General features: G+C 40.6%; 1 protein-coding gene across 1 annotated transcript; it reads right to left on the bottom strand.

The window, feature by feature from the left end:
- Window positions 1-2,286: 2,286 nt before the first annotated feature.
- LOC148357176 (uncharacterized) lies at window positions 2,287-16,554 on the bottom strand. The gene is made up of 12 exons (XM_088347769.1): window positions 16,422-16,554; window positions 15,980-16,077; window positions 13,148-13,212; window positions 12,910-13,048; window positions 9,703-10,269; window positions 9,381-9,629; window positions 7,103-9,175; window positions 6,923-7,032; window positions 6,202-6,847; window positions 4,382-4,483; window positions 2,693-2,930; window positions 2,287-2,619 (listed from the first exon to the last, which is right to left on the bottom strand). Exons 2-12 carry the CDS (start codon window positions 16,055-16,057, stop codon window positions 2,582-2,584), a joined length of 4,305 nt encoding a protein of 1,434 aa, XP_088203895.1. The 5' UTR covers window positions 16,058-16,077; window positions 16,422-16,554; the 3' UTR covers window positions 2,287-2,581.
- Window positions 16,555-18,275: the final 1,721 nt, after the last annotated feature.

Raw genomic sequence — 18,275 nt, 5'->3', positions numbered from 1 at the left:
AAAACGCTCTGCAATATAGGACAAAGAGAATCGGTTCTTTATAATTAGTTACTTTATTAATCATCATATTGAGAGCCGCCGAGATTCTGCTGTTAGACATCTTTTCGCTCGCTCTGCCCTGCTTGCTGCGCTCTGGCTCGGCTCGGCTCTGAGGATCTCCTCGAAAAACCTCCCTTCTAATATTCAGTTTTTGCCTTTGCTACGTAGAGTTGATTAGTCTTCTTTCGAAGGCCTGCTTTCCATCCAATGATGACAGGTGACCTTGGTCCTGGGAAACTCCTTTTTCCCAGGGACTTTGGTGAAGAACAATCTTGAGTTATGGGATGCCAGGTCAGGATGTATTTCGTTGGTATGTGAGAACAAAAACACAGTCTGTACATAAAAACACAACTCATGGCCTTGAAGAGTATTTTACGGGCTGAGAACTCTTCAAAATGGCTGAGAACACATATAACATATTAAATGTCAACTGTAGGATAAATACAACTCCATCAATAATCCACGTGGGTTATGCTTCCATTAAACTTTTCATATTAAGTCGGAACACTCAAACTATCATCTCGAACACTGAAATTGGCTTTGAAGGCGTGTTTGATACTTTTGTACCTCAACTGTTGCATTTGCTGTGACATTTGTGGTATCTGCTTGGTGAATTGAGGTATTAAATTCCAGTATGCTTCCTAGCAAAAGGAAATCCTTGGTTTCTTTTCACGCCTTTATTTGAAACTACACTCAAACCTAGCAGATCATTTTCTGAATCAAGTCATGATCCAAGGAACACATCACTAGTGAGACACAATGGTGTTATATGGGTCAAATTGGATGTAAGCAAGAGAGCTTTTTGATAGTAAGGAAAGACAACTCACAGGAACCCAGCGGCTTAGCTCCAGCCTTCTATCAAATATCTGAGACGCTTAATCTAACATTCCAGCACCTCTGCGGCCATAGCGAGGACAAGGGGCCGGAAAGTGAATAAAAGTGACGATCTGGGCTTCTGTGACATTCAAAGCACATCACTTGGAAAGAAACCTAAAAGCAGTCAAATAAAAACAATCCCCAAAAAATTCATTTTGTGATTACAGGTCGACCGATTATTGGGCAGGCCGATTATCCGAACCCATATTTGTGAATTTGACAGATGTCGGTACCTGCAATTTTTTTTATTCAACGGTACAATTATTTAGGCTCAGATGCAGCAGTCCCTCTCTCTCTCTCTCTTGCTCCTATGTCTCCCCTCCTCGCTACCCACCTTGCGCTTTCTGATTGGATAAGCGACCGGGGACAGAACTACTAAAGAAGGAACAACGTTAGAGGAATGCTAGAGCAGCATCTCTGCTAACTTGTCCCAACATGCCTGTGTCTGTGATAGAAAAACATGTCAGCAATTAAGGAATAGCATAAAAAGTGCAGTTAACTTGTTTTAGGGAAACACGTTCAGGTGGAATCTGATGTATTATCTCTTATCATAACAATAGTTGGTCAAACTTGTGTGTTTGTGATTGAAAGCATAAAAAGCACGCTACAGTAAAATGCTGAGTGATTAGCTGTTACCATAACATTAGTCTGTCAATCAGCGTCTAAATCAGGAGTCCCAAGACTTATGAATTTGCAAGCTTCGTTGAATTTTCAATGCAGTTTTTGATTGAATTTAAGTCATGTGGCTTGTATTGACTTTTTTATTTATTTGGAAAAAAACAAGGAGCTCTTAAGTTTTTATGTACCTTTATATAATAATAATAATAATAATAATAATTTCCTTGTATTGTCATTCTGTGTAACAATGTACACAGAACGAAATGTCGATTGCACCTGACCCGTTGTAGCGAGCCGATGCAGCCGCAGCCAACAGAGGGCGCCGCCGACCACTTTTTAAGTCTTAGGAATGACTCGGCCGGGGCGCGAACCACCGACCTCCCAGTCTCAAAGCGGGCGCCTTACCATCTAGGCTACTGAGCTGGTATGATTTGCTGCTAAGGATAATCATAATCCCTGCACTATTAGTTTTTGGTCCAAGTGAAAGATTAGTCATGTTATTTGAGTTGAATTTGAATTGACTTATTGTAAAAGGTTTCAGAGAACTTTTAAAGTTTTAATTGAATTGATAACAATTATTCTTTCTTTTTGCATTATTAAAACAATCTCATATCAATTTTTAAGATATTACAGCGAATAAATATCGGCTTAAATACTTGTTTTCAGCCTCCTCTTAATGTTAATAATCTGTATCGGCCCTGAAAACCCAATATCGGTCGATCCCTAATTGTGAGTTGAAACATAAGAAATACCTTGATTGCAACTACTTTATTGGAAGTTGCCGCTAGTGGTTGCATTCACATTCAAAGTTCCCAAAAAGCTCAACCGGTAACCGGAGGAAAAACTAAAATTGAAAACATCAAAAGTCTGTGTAGAAAGCAAAACGTCTCCCAGTTGTTGAAGACCTTGAAGGTTCAAATGGCGCATAACGAAGACAGGGCAGGGTCGCTTTGATGTGAATAAATACAAACATTTGGACAAGACTAAAGTCTTTCTTGGTTTTAAGTTTCCATGGGAATTGTGAGGATGTGGATGAATCACATCCAATTCAGGCAGTTGACTCCTCCCGCATTGGAAGCTCGTCCACTGCAAAGAAAAGACCACACCGCTGTTATTGGTGGCGGGGTTTTAACTTACAAGTGCATTCGGAATAGCAAACCTGAAGGCGCTTGGTGTCTGTGGTCGCTTTCGTCATCGCTGTTTTTGTCTTTTGCCGCTGCCTTCGTACTCTTACGCCAATGCTCAGCTTCCTCACGCTCTTTCTCTTCGAGCAGCGAGCGCAGGAAGGCGGCGCTGACGACCTCTTGGCCCTCGCCGAGGAGGAAGGCGTTCTTGAAGCGGTTGTATAGCATGGCCGCCTTGTCCATGATGTCCTGGTTGGCGCGGTAGAAGCGCATCTGCGGTAAGAAACATAAAAAATGGCCTCAGTGTTTGGATAAATGATCTGCCCTGCCTCTCGATGCTGACAAAAACGGAAATTAAAAACAGAGTTATGGCGGGAACGGTGGTTAGCAACACGCGGCTCAGGAGCCAAATGCGGCTTCTGTAGCGCTGCTCAGCTGCTCCCTAGCCTTTTAAAAAAAAGTTTACATATTGAAAAAGATTGGATAGAAAAAAAGGTTTTTATTTTAATATGGTTTTTGTAAGAGGATAAACATAACACATACACTCTTAAAGTTTTCCAGTGTTGTAAAAATGTGTAGTATATATATATTACATTTCAATGAGAAGCTAGTAGAAGTTCACATGCTACAAGCTAAACTCCGGTTGATTGCTCCTCAGCTTTACTCTCTCCCTTTGTTCCTGTGTGGCCCAAGCTATGCCCCGTTTAAAGAGGAAACATCACCTACAAGACAGGTGGCTGTTTACAACAAATCTGCCATGGACCCCAAAAGTATAGAGAAATATAACTGAAAGCAGAGGATTCTACGTTTCTTCGATGGAATTTTTTGTGTTCATTGGCAATGGATGGATTGCCCGAATGTTTGCTTTGTGGAGAAAAGTTATCAAATAACAACAAGAATAATGTGGAAAGAACTTTTCAGGGAGGGCATGCTACATTTACAGCAGAGTACCCAGTTTGAAGTGAGAGAAAAGGTATAACTGCATCACGGCTGGAAATTAGATGAGCACAAAAAGATTTAAAAAGTAGTAAGCATCTCCAAACTACACCACTGCCGCAAGTTTTGATGCATCATCCCAGGAGATAGAAAAGCGGGGAAACCTGTTCACAGGTGGCAACTATATAAAGGTGTCATTCATCAAGATATCAGAACATCTATTTGAGACCTTCAAGAACAAGTTAAATAATGCAGAAAATTAAAGGCATGCCACCAAGACAGTGACGTTAAATGGAAAGCAACATCACCAAACAGCAAATCAAGGTAATTCAGCGCCAGAATACTCGATTGCCTGAGATGAGTCGTCTGAAGTGATGGATTTCTTTATTGTATTTCTTTAATTTTGTCAAAGCAATTAAACATACTGTAATTAATTATTATTGCAATAAAGGTGAAATTGAGGCTATATTTTACAACATAATAATCACATGGTGCGTCATTATCCAGAGGATGTGCTGCATCCAACTTATTGGCTATAATTGCTAATATGCATTGCATTTATGATAAGGCTTATAAAAAAATTAAGCTTGAGACTCCAGCCAAATTAGTTTTTTGGTCAAATATGGCCCTTTTAACATTTAAGTTTGCCTATTCCTGTGCCGCAACAAGCCAATTATCAATAATATCCATGCAGACATGAATTGTGCAGGTTTTTCTTTTCCTCCTTTGTCACAGCTGGAACCAATGAACACCCACCCCTCCATCATGCAACCCTCAAGGCCATGTACCTTCCTGAGCGTCGAGATGAGCTCGCTGTGCCTCTGGACATGCTGCGACGTCACGTAAATGCCGCTGAGCTGATCGAGTGCTGCCAAGCACTTGTTCACATCCTGAGGCAAGGCATACAAACATTAGCTTGGACTTGCCCAATCCATTTGCCGGTGCAAGATACAAACATAATTTCTAATCAACTGTACAACTTCTAAAATCAGTAGTCTGAAACCTATGGCCCGCGAGCCAGATATGGCTTTTTTATGAGTGCAATTGGCTTGGAGATTAAAAAAAAAGAAAGGCAAATTTCTCCAGCAGTTGTGGTTCAAACAAACCTCGTTTTGGCTGTACAATGCTAAGAAAGCCTTTATAATGAAACTCAATAAATAATGTATAATTAATATTCAGCCACATGATTGAAAAACTGATTCGCTGAATTTTATCTTAAAATATATGGTTTGGCTTTTTTGAAAAAAGAAAAAAAAAGATTAAAAAAATATATTTTTGCCATTATGGCTCTTTGGATCAAAAGGGTTCCAGACCCCTGCCTTCAATGATGAGTTAGATGATCATTTGCTGCCTTGCATATTGCAACGTTAAATCTTATCAAATTTTGGTACTAAAGCCTAACAGCCTCTTCTTTGTCTTCGAAACAAGTTGATTCTTATACATTTCAAAGTCATGCTCATTCCAGTGTTTTTTTGTTTTTATTTGTAAATGAACCATAAAATGGTGGAGGTAATAAGAGGCCTTTCTCAAATCCAAAAGCCAACCCAAACTCCAAGAAAGATTAAAAAAAAGAAGAGTTTATTCAAGCACATTTAATTAATGCACATACTCGCACGTGCATTATGAATCCAAGCCAGGAGACGGTGGCACAGAGTAAAAATGTTCCAAATTTCATGCGGCTCCTTTTAAACTTATCTTTTTTGACGCCAACTAAGGCTTCAAGATTTACTAAAATCTAAATGATATTGCGTAATTGTGTAATCGCAAGACACAGCATTTTTTTCAAGCATTTAGAGTTTGTTATTTGAGTAATGAAGTCTAAAGCTAAGCTGAATTATCACCGTTCGGGTCTTTATGGTGCCGGCCAATCAGAGGTAAGTCTGTGTTGGGTAGACGTGACTGCGTGTGGGTTGTTGATAGGCTGGTGTATGCTGTCAGTAAAACAGCTAACTTTTAGCAGTTTGTTACATTGAGATGAAATTCATCATTTAAATCGGACTCTGAGGAAAGTCAGATGAGTGCATGGAAATACTGATCAACAGCGGGTGCTCTGTGGATTGTTATTGCGTCCCTGAATTGACTGAAGTAGCGTTGGGATAGAAGGCTGCAAGTCCAGCCTTCAGCTATGGCTAAGCTAAATAGCAACACTCAAAACCTACCCCATGGATCCTTTAATTCATCTACGCCAGATCCATTACCCATGAAACAGACAACCTGGAGCTATAACTAATGGGAAACTGCTACATTCGGGACTCATGTATTTTAATCATTGCGGAGACTATGCTGATTGAAGAGACCATGCTGAAGTCGCAGTAAGCTGATGCTAGCCAGCCCCTCTAAATCTCTTATCTGAAAGTAAAAGCCCTCTATCTTTGATGTATTTTCGTATAATGACAAATACCATTTATTCAACTCCAATACTGTTTTTTAATTTGTAGATCAATAGTTATTTTGTTACAGCCATATACTCTCAGTCCATAATTAAATAATCTCTTGGCAAGTTTGCATGTCACTATGATAAATTGTAACAAAGAAAAACAAAAATAGGGCAGAAAATGTACTTTTCTTATAAAATCAAAAATCGCATCGAAATTTTAATGGCTCTTACCGGGCTGTCGCTTTTGAGTGAGATGCGAATGTCGCCGTGAATTCTGTGTAGAGTTGAGTCGGTCAACGTTAGGTTGAGGTTGTGCTGCTGTTGTAAACTCTCCTCGCCTCCTGGCAAGCCTCTGAAGCAACTCTTATCATCAGACGTGCTGGCTTTATGACTCCTACCCACTCTATGTTGCTTTGCCACCTTTTTCTCAGCACCAACGATCCCAGAGGCCTTCCCGGCCTCTTTTTCAATGTGGCGATCGGTTGGTGCCCTCTTATCATGGGCCGACTCTTGTGCTGGCTTGCCCTCTTCCCCGGAACTACGGTCCCCCGTCCCCACACCGCTAGTCATTGTAGCTGACTTCTTGTCCTCCTCTTTCGATGGCAGTGTACTGTTGCCTATCATGGTCTTGACCTGAACCTTGTTAGTGGCTTTGACAATTTTTCCAATCAACTTCCTGGCGTCTTTCTTCAGCTCATCAGGACGCAGCTCCTGTGAAATTTGAGTGTCTTGGTGGTCTGTCGGAGTTTTCTTTTTGTCGAGGTCGCCAGCTGGAGTGGATGTGGTCGTCACATGGATACTTGTCTTTCTAACGTTGGATTCTTTGATATTTCTTAGGCCCCTGGTTTGCTTGGCCTTTGCTCTGACGGCAGCCTTCCTGTCAAGTCAATAAGAGGACGAGTTAGACTTGGCGGCGAAGAGACTGCCTGTGTACCTGCCAAAGGGGTCTCACGTAAGGCTCCTGGTTGATGCTTCCCTCCGCTTGCCACCCCTTGTGGCTTTGAGCAGACCTCGCAGTGACTTGAGCAGGCTCTCCCGTTTTGCTGCAAGCCGGCGACGCCGCTGTGGAGAAAATACCTTTAAGGGTGCACAAAACAGGCAAACACGACATAAGGAGAAAAGGAAGTCTCACCTCATCATCCAAGTCACTTCCTTCCTTGGCCCGGCCACCATCTCTGGCCTGCTTGGACTTCCTTCCTCCCTCCCTCCTGGCTTCTTTTGCAGGCCTCCTCTTTTTGTCCCTCGTCAGGTCATCCATCATCCTGGACTCTATCTTGTCTCGCTCATTTCTCGCCGTTTTGCGGCCATCGCAGTCAGCCTCTATCGTCAACATTCTTGGCTCTTTGGTTGTCAATATTTTTGCGTCTGGCTTAGTCTTCAGCAACTTTCCTTTCTCACCTGCTACCAGTTGGATCTTGTTTTTTGCCCCATCCCATATCTTGGTCTTCTTTTCTGGGAGAGGTGAGCCCTGTGTTGTCACTGTAGTTGCTCTTTCCCTACCTTCCCCTTGCTCAGTGTCCTCTTTTTCTCTTTTTTTTGTTTTTTTCTTCTCTCCTGGTTGAACTTTTGACTTTTCTATCATTACCTTGGTTTTGCCTTCCTTGCCATTTGCTTGCCTAGGCTGCTCCTTTCTTCCTCCTTCGTTCAACTTGGTCTTTTCTGGTGGTGCATGTGCAGCTTGTCCCTTTATACTCCCTGCCACTGCCATTTTTGTATCTTCTGTTCTAGTATTTCTTTCATTGCAGAGTCTTGATTCTCGTGTCTTAGGCCTAACCTGTCCTTCCTCACCCACAGCCCGCTTGGTGTCCCCTTTATTGTCTTCTCTCTTCTTCCTGTTCTCTCTTCTGCTGTGGGTTGATGCCTCTTCAGTAACCTTTTGGTCCCGTCCTATGTGCCCTTCCTGCTCGGTCTCCTCCCTTTTGTTGATCGCTTCTGGGCGATGGGTTGGTTCCTCCATTTTAACTGCCACTTTCCCTTCAAAAGTTCCGCTTGCATTGATCTGGCCTTCATTTGTTTGAGACTTTTCGTCAGGGCTAGTTGTAACCACATCAATTAGTACCTCTACCGTTTTCTCATTGCACCCTGACCGCGTGAACTCATTGTCCTGATCTTTTTGGTTAGGCTTGGATTTCCCTGCCTGGTTTGGTATACACTTGTTCATGGTGGCCTTGCTCTTTACCTCCTCTTTTAGTCCCTCTCTGGTCTCCTCTCCTTCTGTTTTCTTCATTGTCATTGGGCTATTGGTTGACTTCTCTTTTGTAAGTTCAGCCGATCCCTCCATGCTGTTCTCATTTTGACCTTTTGCCTTTATTATCCTTCCACGACTTGCCGCCAGCTCAACCGCAGTCAGCAAGGTCTTTGTTTCATCGCTTTCAACAGGTTTGGTCTCCTCGAGTTTTTTCGCGTTACTCGACTTTTCTTGGCTCAGCTGGGTTTCCTCGGCCCTAGACTTGGTCTTTGCTTCCTCGGCTCCTGGCTGGTTGGTCTTGTCCATATGTCCTTCGTTAGTCTCCGTCTTATCCCCGTAGCTGCGGTTAGACTCATGCCTTGTCATCTTGGTCGTTCTGTCCTTGCCTCCTGTTTGTCTGGTCTCCTTTTTCTTTATTTTCAATTTCTGTACTTGGCTAAGGGACAATTGCTCAGTTGTCAATTTTGTTTCTTTACCACCCGCTCTTTCTTTTCTCCTCGTCTTGTCTCTTCGGCTGTGCAGCGAATCCGGCATTGTCAAAGCCGGATTCTCTTTCTCACCTTTTGCCTCCATTTCGTCTGCTTCCATCGTTCTTCTTTTTCTACCTCTGCCAGATGTTGATGCGTCCATTGTGAGATCAGTCCTTCTTTTTTCATTTACTGCCTCAGTGTTCTCCAAGCTTTCTGATTCAATTTTTCTTCTCTTTCCACCTCTACTGGATGTAGACTCCTCCACAGTCAAGTCTGTCTTTCCTCTGTCATATCTGTCCTGCTCAGTTTGCTTGCACTCCTTTTCGTTTCCCCTCCGTTTCCCTATTCGTCCTTGATTAGGAGTCGACCTCTCCATCATTGCCCCATCCTTGTCTCGTCTGCCCTTTTTAATGCTGGAAGTTTGTAGGAAAGCAGGTTTGTCATCCTCTGCTTTGGGAACACCAAGTGTGATGTGAGATTCAACTGGTCCAGTTGTAGAAGAGGGAGAGAGGACTCCATGCGTCTCCATCTGCTTTTTAAGTGCAACCTGGCAAGATGACAAAAAAAATTTACAAATTAAAACTTGCTCCCTCAAACAAGTCTCAACTCATCAGCTGAGGTAAAAACATTTGGTAAAAGAAGTGTAATCGGGGTATGTTTTTTGCAGGTTTTTTTTCTTCAAATCTATAACTAAGGCAGAGTTTCAATTTGATTGTCGGAAGTAGATCTTTTAATCATTATTGTATACAAACCATGGGAGCACAGGTCAACATCTGCATAGAGGTGCCGTCTCCAGAGAAGGAGGCTTTTGGTGACTTCATGAGGTCCGGTGTCAGTGTTGGCTCTGACGACTCAGGAAGAAGGCCTGGTTTGCCACTTTCTAGGTCACTGGTGTGATTGTCTGGGGTCCTTGATTCGACACATTGGAGCACACATGGGTTCAGCCTCAGCGCGTTTCGTGTGGCATGCGCGGTGCTGGTTGCCATCTGGCTTTCCTCAGTCTAGCAGAAAAGACGTAGCAGTGAAAATCACAGGAGGAAGGACACAGTCAACAGAAAAGCAAAGCGAGGTCACCTGCGGGATCCGGCTCTTCTTTTTTTGTCGAGCTATCCTTGGCCTGCCTCGTTTCCGCAGCTCTGATCTCGGTACCTGCAGCGAAATGCCACTTTTGGCTGTAGGGGCTTGCTTTGGGTTCTCCTCCTTTTGTATTTGAACAGAAGCCCCAGCTGAAGATCTTGTGGATGTTTTTGTGGACTGCAATTGTTCCGATTCACTGTCCGACGTGCTAAATGGAATGCCATTGACCACCACCTCATTAGCACAGCTAAAGGTACCGTGCGGGGTTTTGGGGGGGACACATTTGACAACACACTGTTGAAGGTGCAGTATATTGCTAGCACACTGTTCTGCAATTGAATGCTCATTATCCTCAAAGGATGTGTTAGTGGGAAAACTGCCGTTCGCATCTTCGTTTGGTTTGCCGCCTCCCGATTTTTCAGGCAAAATGTGTGTGGTGGCTGAGGTTTTGGCTGCTGCACGTTGTTTTTTAAAGGCAGAAACTGGTCTTCTTGGTGCACCTTTGGCAGCCGGAGTTCTTTTGGAAGCAGCAACGGGTTTTACCGGTGTACTTTTGGCTGCTAACTGTGGGGATAAGGACAAATTATTGGCTGTTATGGTGTGGCGGGATTATATTGCCAACAAAAATTTAAAATGTGCAATAGAGCGAGAGAGAGAGAGAGAGAGAGAGTTCTCTCTCTCTCTCTCTCAAAATTCGGACTACAGAGTGCACCTGATTATAAGCTGGACCCAGAGGAAAAAACATTTTGTACATACATAAGCAGCAACTGACTATAAAACGCATGTGCTCATATTGAAAGATAAGATATTTACAAAAATAGACAGTACACAGAAAGAGTTTTACTGTAATCATATACGGTACCTTAACCCCTTAAACAAATACGTCTGTACAATGTCACCAGTCACTGGAATACATCATGTTACACGTATCAATGAAAAGCTTAAACTCTTGGGATTTAAAATATACTCATCAGAAAAACATCATGATCAGTCTGAAACAAGATACCCGAAAACTATAAAGCTGAGGTAACTTAACTTCTTTGAATGTCCGCAAAAATGGCTTCATTACGTTAAGCACAATCCACAGAATCCAACGGTCTAGAACAGGGGTGGCGAACACGTGGCTCTAGAGCCGCATGCGGCTCTTGGCCAATAAGAATTCGGCTCTTTGCCTCATCATATTTTCTATATACTGTGGCTCTTTGCCTTGTTTCATGTTTAGTTTTTTTTTTGTGTGTATTGAGGGTGAACACTTTCCTTGAAATCAACACAAGAAATATACTTGTTGTATTGTAAGGAGAGGAGTGTGTAATGGGAAATAATGTGTTTTTAATTGTGTGTGTCTGTCTGTCATGGCAGGTTAGTGCGTGAGAGTCAAAAATTTCGGCTCTTTATGTCAAAATTGTTCGCCACCCCTGATCTAGAATATATAACTCCAAAACATACAATACTGCGAACAGATAAATAGAAATCCACCTGAAACATTTCTGCTTCGTTGGACGTTGCTTCTTGTAATCCGTTCGATTTGCCCCGTTATTTCAGTTTACAAATAAAAAGACTACAAAAATTATTCCCAACATTGTAGTTATATCTGATAGATAGTTACAAATGTCTCTACATAAGAAATTTTCAGGTTATGAAGTACCTGAACGGGAAAATATTGCCTCTAATCACGAAGATTGCTTTGAGTTATAAAGTCAAAAATACAGTACAGTATGCACTGCTATTCCCCGCTCTCAGAGTTTCCCCGAACATAAACTGACTATCGCTTCAAATCTGCCTGGCAACCCAGTACGACGAGGAGGTGTTCCGGCAAGATCGCGGGGAGGAGGACTTAGTAATCATTCACTCAGCCTAAATTAAAACAATTTTAGCAAAATTCCATGAAGTACCGGAATTTGTGGAAAGGAATTGCCCAGAAAAATGAAGACAAGTCGGGGTATCGCTACGTCTGCCTCACAAGTTTCCGACGGATTATCAAGAGATGGCAAAAGCAGACGTCATTGGATCCGTTTTTCAATAAACGCAGGCAAAATTGTAAATTAATATTTTTATCATTTCCTTTATTCCTTGGGGTTATTTTTTTACATTATGCGCCTCTTGTTTCATGTTTGTTGTGCTGTATCTAATTTTAACAAGCATTTTTTTCATGTTCAAATCACGCTCATGATTTATTACAGAAATATCATACTGTACATTTGCGGTGCTTGGAACAGATTGGCGCATTTACATACGAAAGGCGCTTCTACTTGCAAAGTTTTCAGGTTACGAAGCTACTCCCAGTAAGATTAAAAGTAGAGATACCAGTGTATATATAGTCGCTACTATCACTGGGTTTGATTATACAACAAATACAACATATTAATCCACCTCAGAGGTTGCAGTAACACCAACTATTATAGTTCCTAATTATCTGTTTAGCCATTTATTTGTTGATAATTATCAATTACTTTTTCAAAATCCTGATCAAATTTTGGGGTTAGTAATAATAAAGGTACCCGATTTCAAAGGTAATGAAAAGTAACATGGACACATGTGTATTTCAAACTAACACAAGCTATCGCTCTATCCATATTACCATACACAAGATCAGATTTATGATCCATATCTGTTTAGGGCAGTGTTTTTCAACATTTTTTGAGCCACGGCACATTTCTTTCATTGAAAAAAAAAATCATAAGAACACCAACAGCGGAAAAAGTGAAAAAAACTTATATTAACAATATAAGTGTTTTTACATTGAAAAATTAAGTTATATTATGATGTTTTGAATTGGAATAAAAAAAAACACAAAAGAATAAATATGTTATGATCTTTTATATTTATACTTTGTAACACCTGGGCCTGTTTGGATGAAAACAGAGGACATCCTGGCAGAAATTGATGAAGGATGCACACAAAGCTCTTTTTCCACAGCTCTCAGTCTATCTCGTACTAATTCTCTTGTCTTCAAGTCCAAGGCAGATGGTTACACAAAAGTACTGCAGGATTAGTCTGCCAGGCGCTTAACTGTACAGGCACACAAATTGTATAATTTCTTGCAGCACACTGACAACATCTTGTAGCACGGACTGACACCATCACTGGTTAAAAAAAACACTGGTTTAGGTCGTATATAGTAGTTGAGCCAACGAGAAAGACACAACAACCCAAATTGATTGATCATGTTAGCGGTATGGTCCAAAAATAGTAAGCATGACTGACCGTGGTCTTCTTCCCGACTCCAGGTGTGTTCTGGATCTCCCACATGCCCTCAGAAAAGCCTTTGAAGCGTGCGCCGCCACTGCCATACCTCAGCTTGTTGCCGGAGAACGGAACGATGTGTTCTGGGGCAATCTGACCTCTTAAAATTAAAAAAAGGGGGGACAATACATCAGTCAAGTTGGACACAAAGCAAGTGGCGGTTGGTGCAGCAAACGGGAAGCACACAATGTGTACTTACACCTGATGGGTCCCGAAGAAGAAGACTGTGAATCGCTTCTTGTGAGCCTGGTCGGGTTTACTAATCTATAAAGGACAAGGGAATTCAATTTAAGTATTTAAAGGCATGCTTGTTTGCTTAATGTGTAAAAAACATTTGTTTCAGGGATTGTACACACTCTTCATGGCCAAATTCAAGCACCTTTTAAGGACTTTCAAAGCCAATTTTTCATTTATCCCCAAGTGACATTAAAAGAAGAAATCCACCGCCAATCAAAAGAGCAAGAGCCTAAACCTTACTTTCAAACCCCAACTCTAGCCCCAGCTGTATTTTGGAACCCTAAAATCAGTTTAAAACCTTAACTTGCAGCCCAAACCATAGCTCTAACCTTGTCTCAAACTGTAACCTCAGTTCTAAACCTATTTTGATTTAAAACACTAACACGGAGCTAGAACCCTAGTTCCTAGCCCTAACCCGGTTTCAAACAGTATTTCTAGCTCTACAGCTATTCTGGAACCCTACATTCAGTTTAGAACCCTAACATGGAGCACAAACCCCAATTCCCAACCCAACGCCTAACTTTAGCTGTAAACCTAGCCCCAACCCCATTTCAGAACCTAAATTCAGTTTAATATCATATAATAGGGAGCCTCCAAACCTTAGTTTCTAATCCTAGCCCCAATCCTATTTTGGAACCATAAAATAAGTTTAAAACCCTTATTTGCGCCCCAAGAAATATGACAAGACTTGAGAATGACCCGTTTAGTCATATCACCCTGAAAACGCCTGTTTTCGGGAAGCTAAGCAGGGTTGGGCATAGTTAGTACTCTGATGGGAGACCGCCTGGGAATACGAGGTGCTGTAAATAGGTTTTTTTTGGCTACGCTCTGCTGCAACAGCACTGACTAGTGTAACAATATACCACTTATAACTTGTCTCCCTCCCGCAATTACTTAAGATTGTTGAGGCTCATTGTAAACTTTTTTTTTCATAAATAATGGTTTCAAGACAAGGTGCAAACAGTTGTTTTGTCAACTCTTCACAAAATCCTGCAAACGAGGATCCTGGCGTATTTACTTTACGCGCAGATGGCGCAAGACGAGAGAACGGAGGGAGTGCTTGCGCTCTTGCCATAGCTCCAACCATCCCTACCACTCACAGTTAAATTGCTCTGGGTGCTCTTTAGGTGTTTTAGCGTATTTACCGTTTGTTGTGTGGATTTTCATCATAAGGTGTCTCAACAGTGAACACGGATTATTCAATGAGCTTCTATATGAAAAGATTCCTAAGTGATGTACAGCCAAAACTATTTTTTGAGTGTGTCACCCTTGCTATAAAGGGTATTTAAAAGTGCCCTACGTACACTGGACAGTACCACCTCCTATTTCAGCGTTGTTTAGGCATGCATGCATTACAGTAGGCTACACTCAAACTAGGATTGACATGGAGAAAATTTACATGGAATCAATTTTGTCTTAGAGCCATTCGTACTAATGAAAAGAGCCATTCATGTCTCGCGAGCCATAGGTTCCCGACCCCTATTTTATTGAGCAAAACCCCCAGTAGAATACATAAAACATACCTGTCAACCTGTACGTTTTTGCCATACAAAGTACGTTTATTATGCATTTTAAGACGTGTACGACGTACGAGAAAATCTGTACGGAAAAACGCAAATTTGTCAATTATGGGTACCATCCGGTATACACCGACTATCAGGAAACGGCAAATCAAGTCATACCAGTTCGCCGCGGTAGCCTCTATCTATATCATTTTTATTTCCCGCTGCAAATGAAGCGAGCGGTTTGATGCTACTGTGCGCATGCGTCTGCCGACTGGGGATTTCCATCATGCATCATTCAACATGGGATTTCATGTGGTAGTTGTGTAGTGAAAAGAAGTTAGTCTCTTTTTGGAGAACTGGCTTTTTCGGCTCAACTCATTAAAAAGAGCCGGCTCTCAAACGGTTCACTTGCTTTGATGCATTACATTACAAATTATTATGTTGTAAAAAGAAAAAAAAGGAAGTATAAAAGGAGAAGATGAAAAAGACATGTTTGTGGTTATCCCTTTAATCAGTATATTACCAACAATAATTTAATGCAGAAAATTAATTCATAATTTGAATAAGAAAATGTATTATTCTACTTAATTATATTTGCATGTATTTTTTCCTTTTACAGTAAACGTCCAATCTACTTAACTTTTGAACTTTTTTATAGTAAACCTCATTCATGTCGAGCAACTCAGTATCTCACAACAAAATATTAATTAACAATATATACATGATATAACGAAACACATGTACAATATAACATGTTAAACTACATAAATAAACACATTTGAAAAAAAAAATGTGTAAGATTATTTTGTCTTTTGTAAGGGAAAATACGACAGTTTGTAAGGGCATGGAGCCGTGGAGGTTGACAGGTATGCATAGTCTTTGAAATCCTTCACTCCTGCATATAACAAGAAACACTGAATTTACTGAAAGTTGAGAAAGAATTAATAAAGAATGGGAAATATTATTGGTTTTGTTTATTTTGTCAATAAAATAAACTTTTGCATATTTAATATTGTAATTATCTTCATAGTCTGGCTTAATGTTAATTGGCGCCGTGTTGTTTTTGTATGGTTAATACTGTAATAGGGAAATTGCAATCATTAATAAAGGGAGCAGTTGGCTGAGGTTGACAGGTATGACCCTATGATAATATAGACATCAAGCTCAATCAGGGAAAGCAAAGCTATCTTTTGACGCTAGATTGGAAAGCTAATAGGACGCCATGTCAGTTCCAATTTGGATCTTGGAGGAGCCAGCTTTGGACTCTTAAGAGTATTTGAGTACAATACCCGAGCAGGCCAGTGCGGGAAGCCCTTCATTTTGGCGAACACGAGGTCCCCTGCTTTGAAAGGTTGCTTGCCTGACATCTTGCTGCGACCTTGCTGCCCTGCAGATGCAAAATTAGACATATTGGAGAAAACGTCCAAAGTAGCGGCCATATTCATCTTCGTGTGCATTAACACATTAAAAAAATCGGAACTATTGTCGCGTCACACGCACGTGAAGACGTTTTGGTTTAGAACAGATTCAGCTAAAAGTGCTTCAGAATGAAAAGCGGGGTTAGCAACAAAACGCATAATTAGCAGCAGGCTAGGACAATGTTTACAAGTATGCTAGCAAGGAAGCTAAAAATGGATTGCGTCAACTCTCTCTCTCGGACTTGACAATCAACCCAGCAAAGCCGCTTTAGGTCGTCGTACACACAATAAGTATAATGGTTGACTCACTTACCCACAATAAAGCGTAAACTTGGTATTCTTTACTTTAATAACACAATTGAAACGGAACACTTCCGCGCCACCGGAAGCTTACTGGTTACTACGCTACGTATCACGTGACACGCTCAGCGACAACCTCTTTCCTGCGTCACCTTCCCGCGTATGAGGGTCAAAGTTGAATCTAGATCAATGTTTTTATTTGTGTAAATGTTTTATTTATTTCAGTTCCCACAATAAACTCAAAATTGTACTACAAAAATTTGTGATTTAGTTTTAGAAGCATCCCAAGACAACTTATAAGGATGTGAAACTTGGAAATAGATTCTGGATATGCCTTAAAGGGACAGTGTATAATATTCAGTGCCTCCTAGTGGCACAAAAAAACTTTTATCCAGTAAAGAAACAAGTCAAGTCACATTTATTTATATAGCCCTTAATCACAAAAACGTATCAAAGGACTGCACAGGATTACAATTACACAATTACCTGATCTTAAAGTCAAGTCAAGTCAAGTCAAGTCATCTTTATTTGTATAGCCCTAAATCACGAAGAGTCTCAAAGGGCTTCACAGATTATTACACTATATTACACAGACTATTTTTCAGCCGACGAGAACCAACATGCAACAACAATTTTGATTTGAATACTAGGCAAAAATACATGAACTATCATACCAATGTTAGGTCGAGAAATTTGTCCTTTTTTACACCGTGGAATCCCCATTTAGAATGCCTGTGCCCTGTATCTTTGGCCCTCGCTCGTACCAGACAGCACATTGCCATCTAATGGTCAAATTTTACACATTGGGGCTTTAAAGCACATGCGTCAAACGAATTGACTGCATTTTATATAGAGTTCGCGAGAGCTTAAAGGTAGGGTGCATAGCTTGAGTTGTCCTTAAAAAGTTTAAAATTAAAAATGTTCTCTATTAAGTATGTATTAATGCCCAATTGAGTTTTAAGCGCCTTTATATTTTTTCCCACGGTGCCTGTCTGCTTTTATCTTACTTTTACTTTTATCTTACGTACTTAAAATGTCTGAGTGTTCAAAATTAATGCGTCGAGTGCTTTGACCGAAAACTGCATTTCCCACAATGCATGTCGATTATGATACCTGCAAAATGACAATTTAGCGCCACTACGCTGTAATGTTTTTTTTTTCAAATCAATGCAAATAGGTGGAATTGAGGAATAAATGAACTCAAAAATCTCCAAGATTTGTTATGTGGATATATTGAATATGTTTTTTCATATATTACATACGTGAAAGTGACACTTTCGATGCACATATAATGTGTGTAATAAGTTATTTTACATGCCATTCAAATACATTTAGTCACATTTTATTTTCCAGAGCTATGCTCTTGCACAATAGTACTGCCTTTTACACGCCGGTTAACTGCTGATAAAATGTCAGGAAAGAATGTTAAAACGTCATATCATCACGTCATATTGTCAGATAAAAAAAATGTGAATATGCTTGATGGCTGTTAGGATTATCATGTTTGTTTTTTTGCTGCTGTTGGTGTCTGTGGATTTGCTTGGACCGAGGACAATCGACTTTGGCCTGGACGGATCTATCGACACTGACAAAGATGTTATATAATGAAATCGTGAATATGCTTGATGTCAATAAGTTTGTTCAGACAAAAAAAGACAATCGACTTTATATTCTGGACGGATCTATTGACACTAACAAAGGTGTTATATAATGAAATTGTGAATATGCTTGATTGCTAATAGGTTTTTCGAGAAGGGTTGTTCAAACCTCACATTGTGTTTGCTGTTAATAACGTCATATTGGAATATAATATTGTGAATGTGCTTGATTGCTATTGTTTTTTTTTTGCTACTAGTGTCAATAAATT

This window comes from Urocampus carinirostris, chromosome 11 (assembly GCF_059441175.1).
Source record: "Urocampus carinirostris isolate Australia breed hairy pipefish chromosome 11, RoL_Ucar_1.0, whole genome shotgun sequence".
Taxonomy (NCBI): Eukaryota; Metazoa; Chordata; class Actinopteri; order Syngnathiformes; family Syngnathidae; genus Urocampus; species Urocampus carinirostris.
Note: the sequence above shows the minus strand (reverse complement) of the source record. Positions and strands in the feature narration are given on the sequence as shown.

Excerpts from the sequence above, each read along its gene's own strand:
- LOC148357176 (XM_088347769.1), bottom strand. The coding sequence starts at position 16,057 with ATGTCAGGCAAGCAACCTTTCAAAGCAGGGGACCTCGTGTTCGCCAAA. Across the intron at positions 13,049-13,147 it reads TTCTTCGGGACCCATCAGGT|AGGTCAGATTGCCCCAGAAC; the intron begins GTAAGTACACAT and ends TTTAATTTTAAG. Across the intron at positions 9,176-9,380 it reads TGTTGACCTGTGCTCCCATG|GTTGCACTTAAAAAGCAGAT; the intron begins GTTTGTATACAA and ends TCATCTTGCCAG.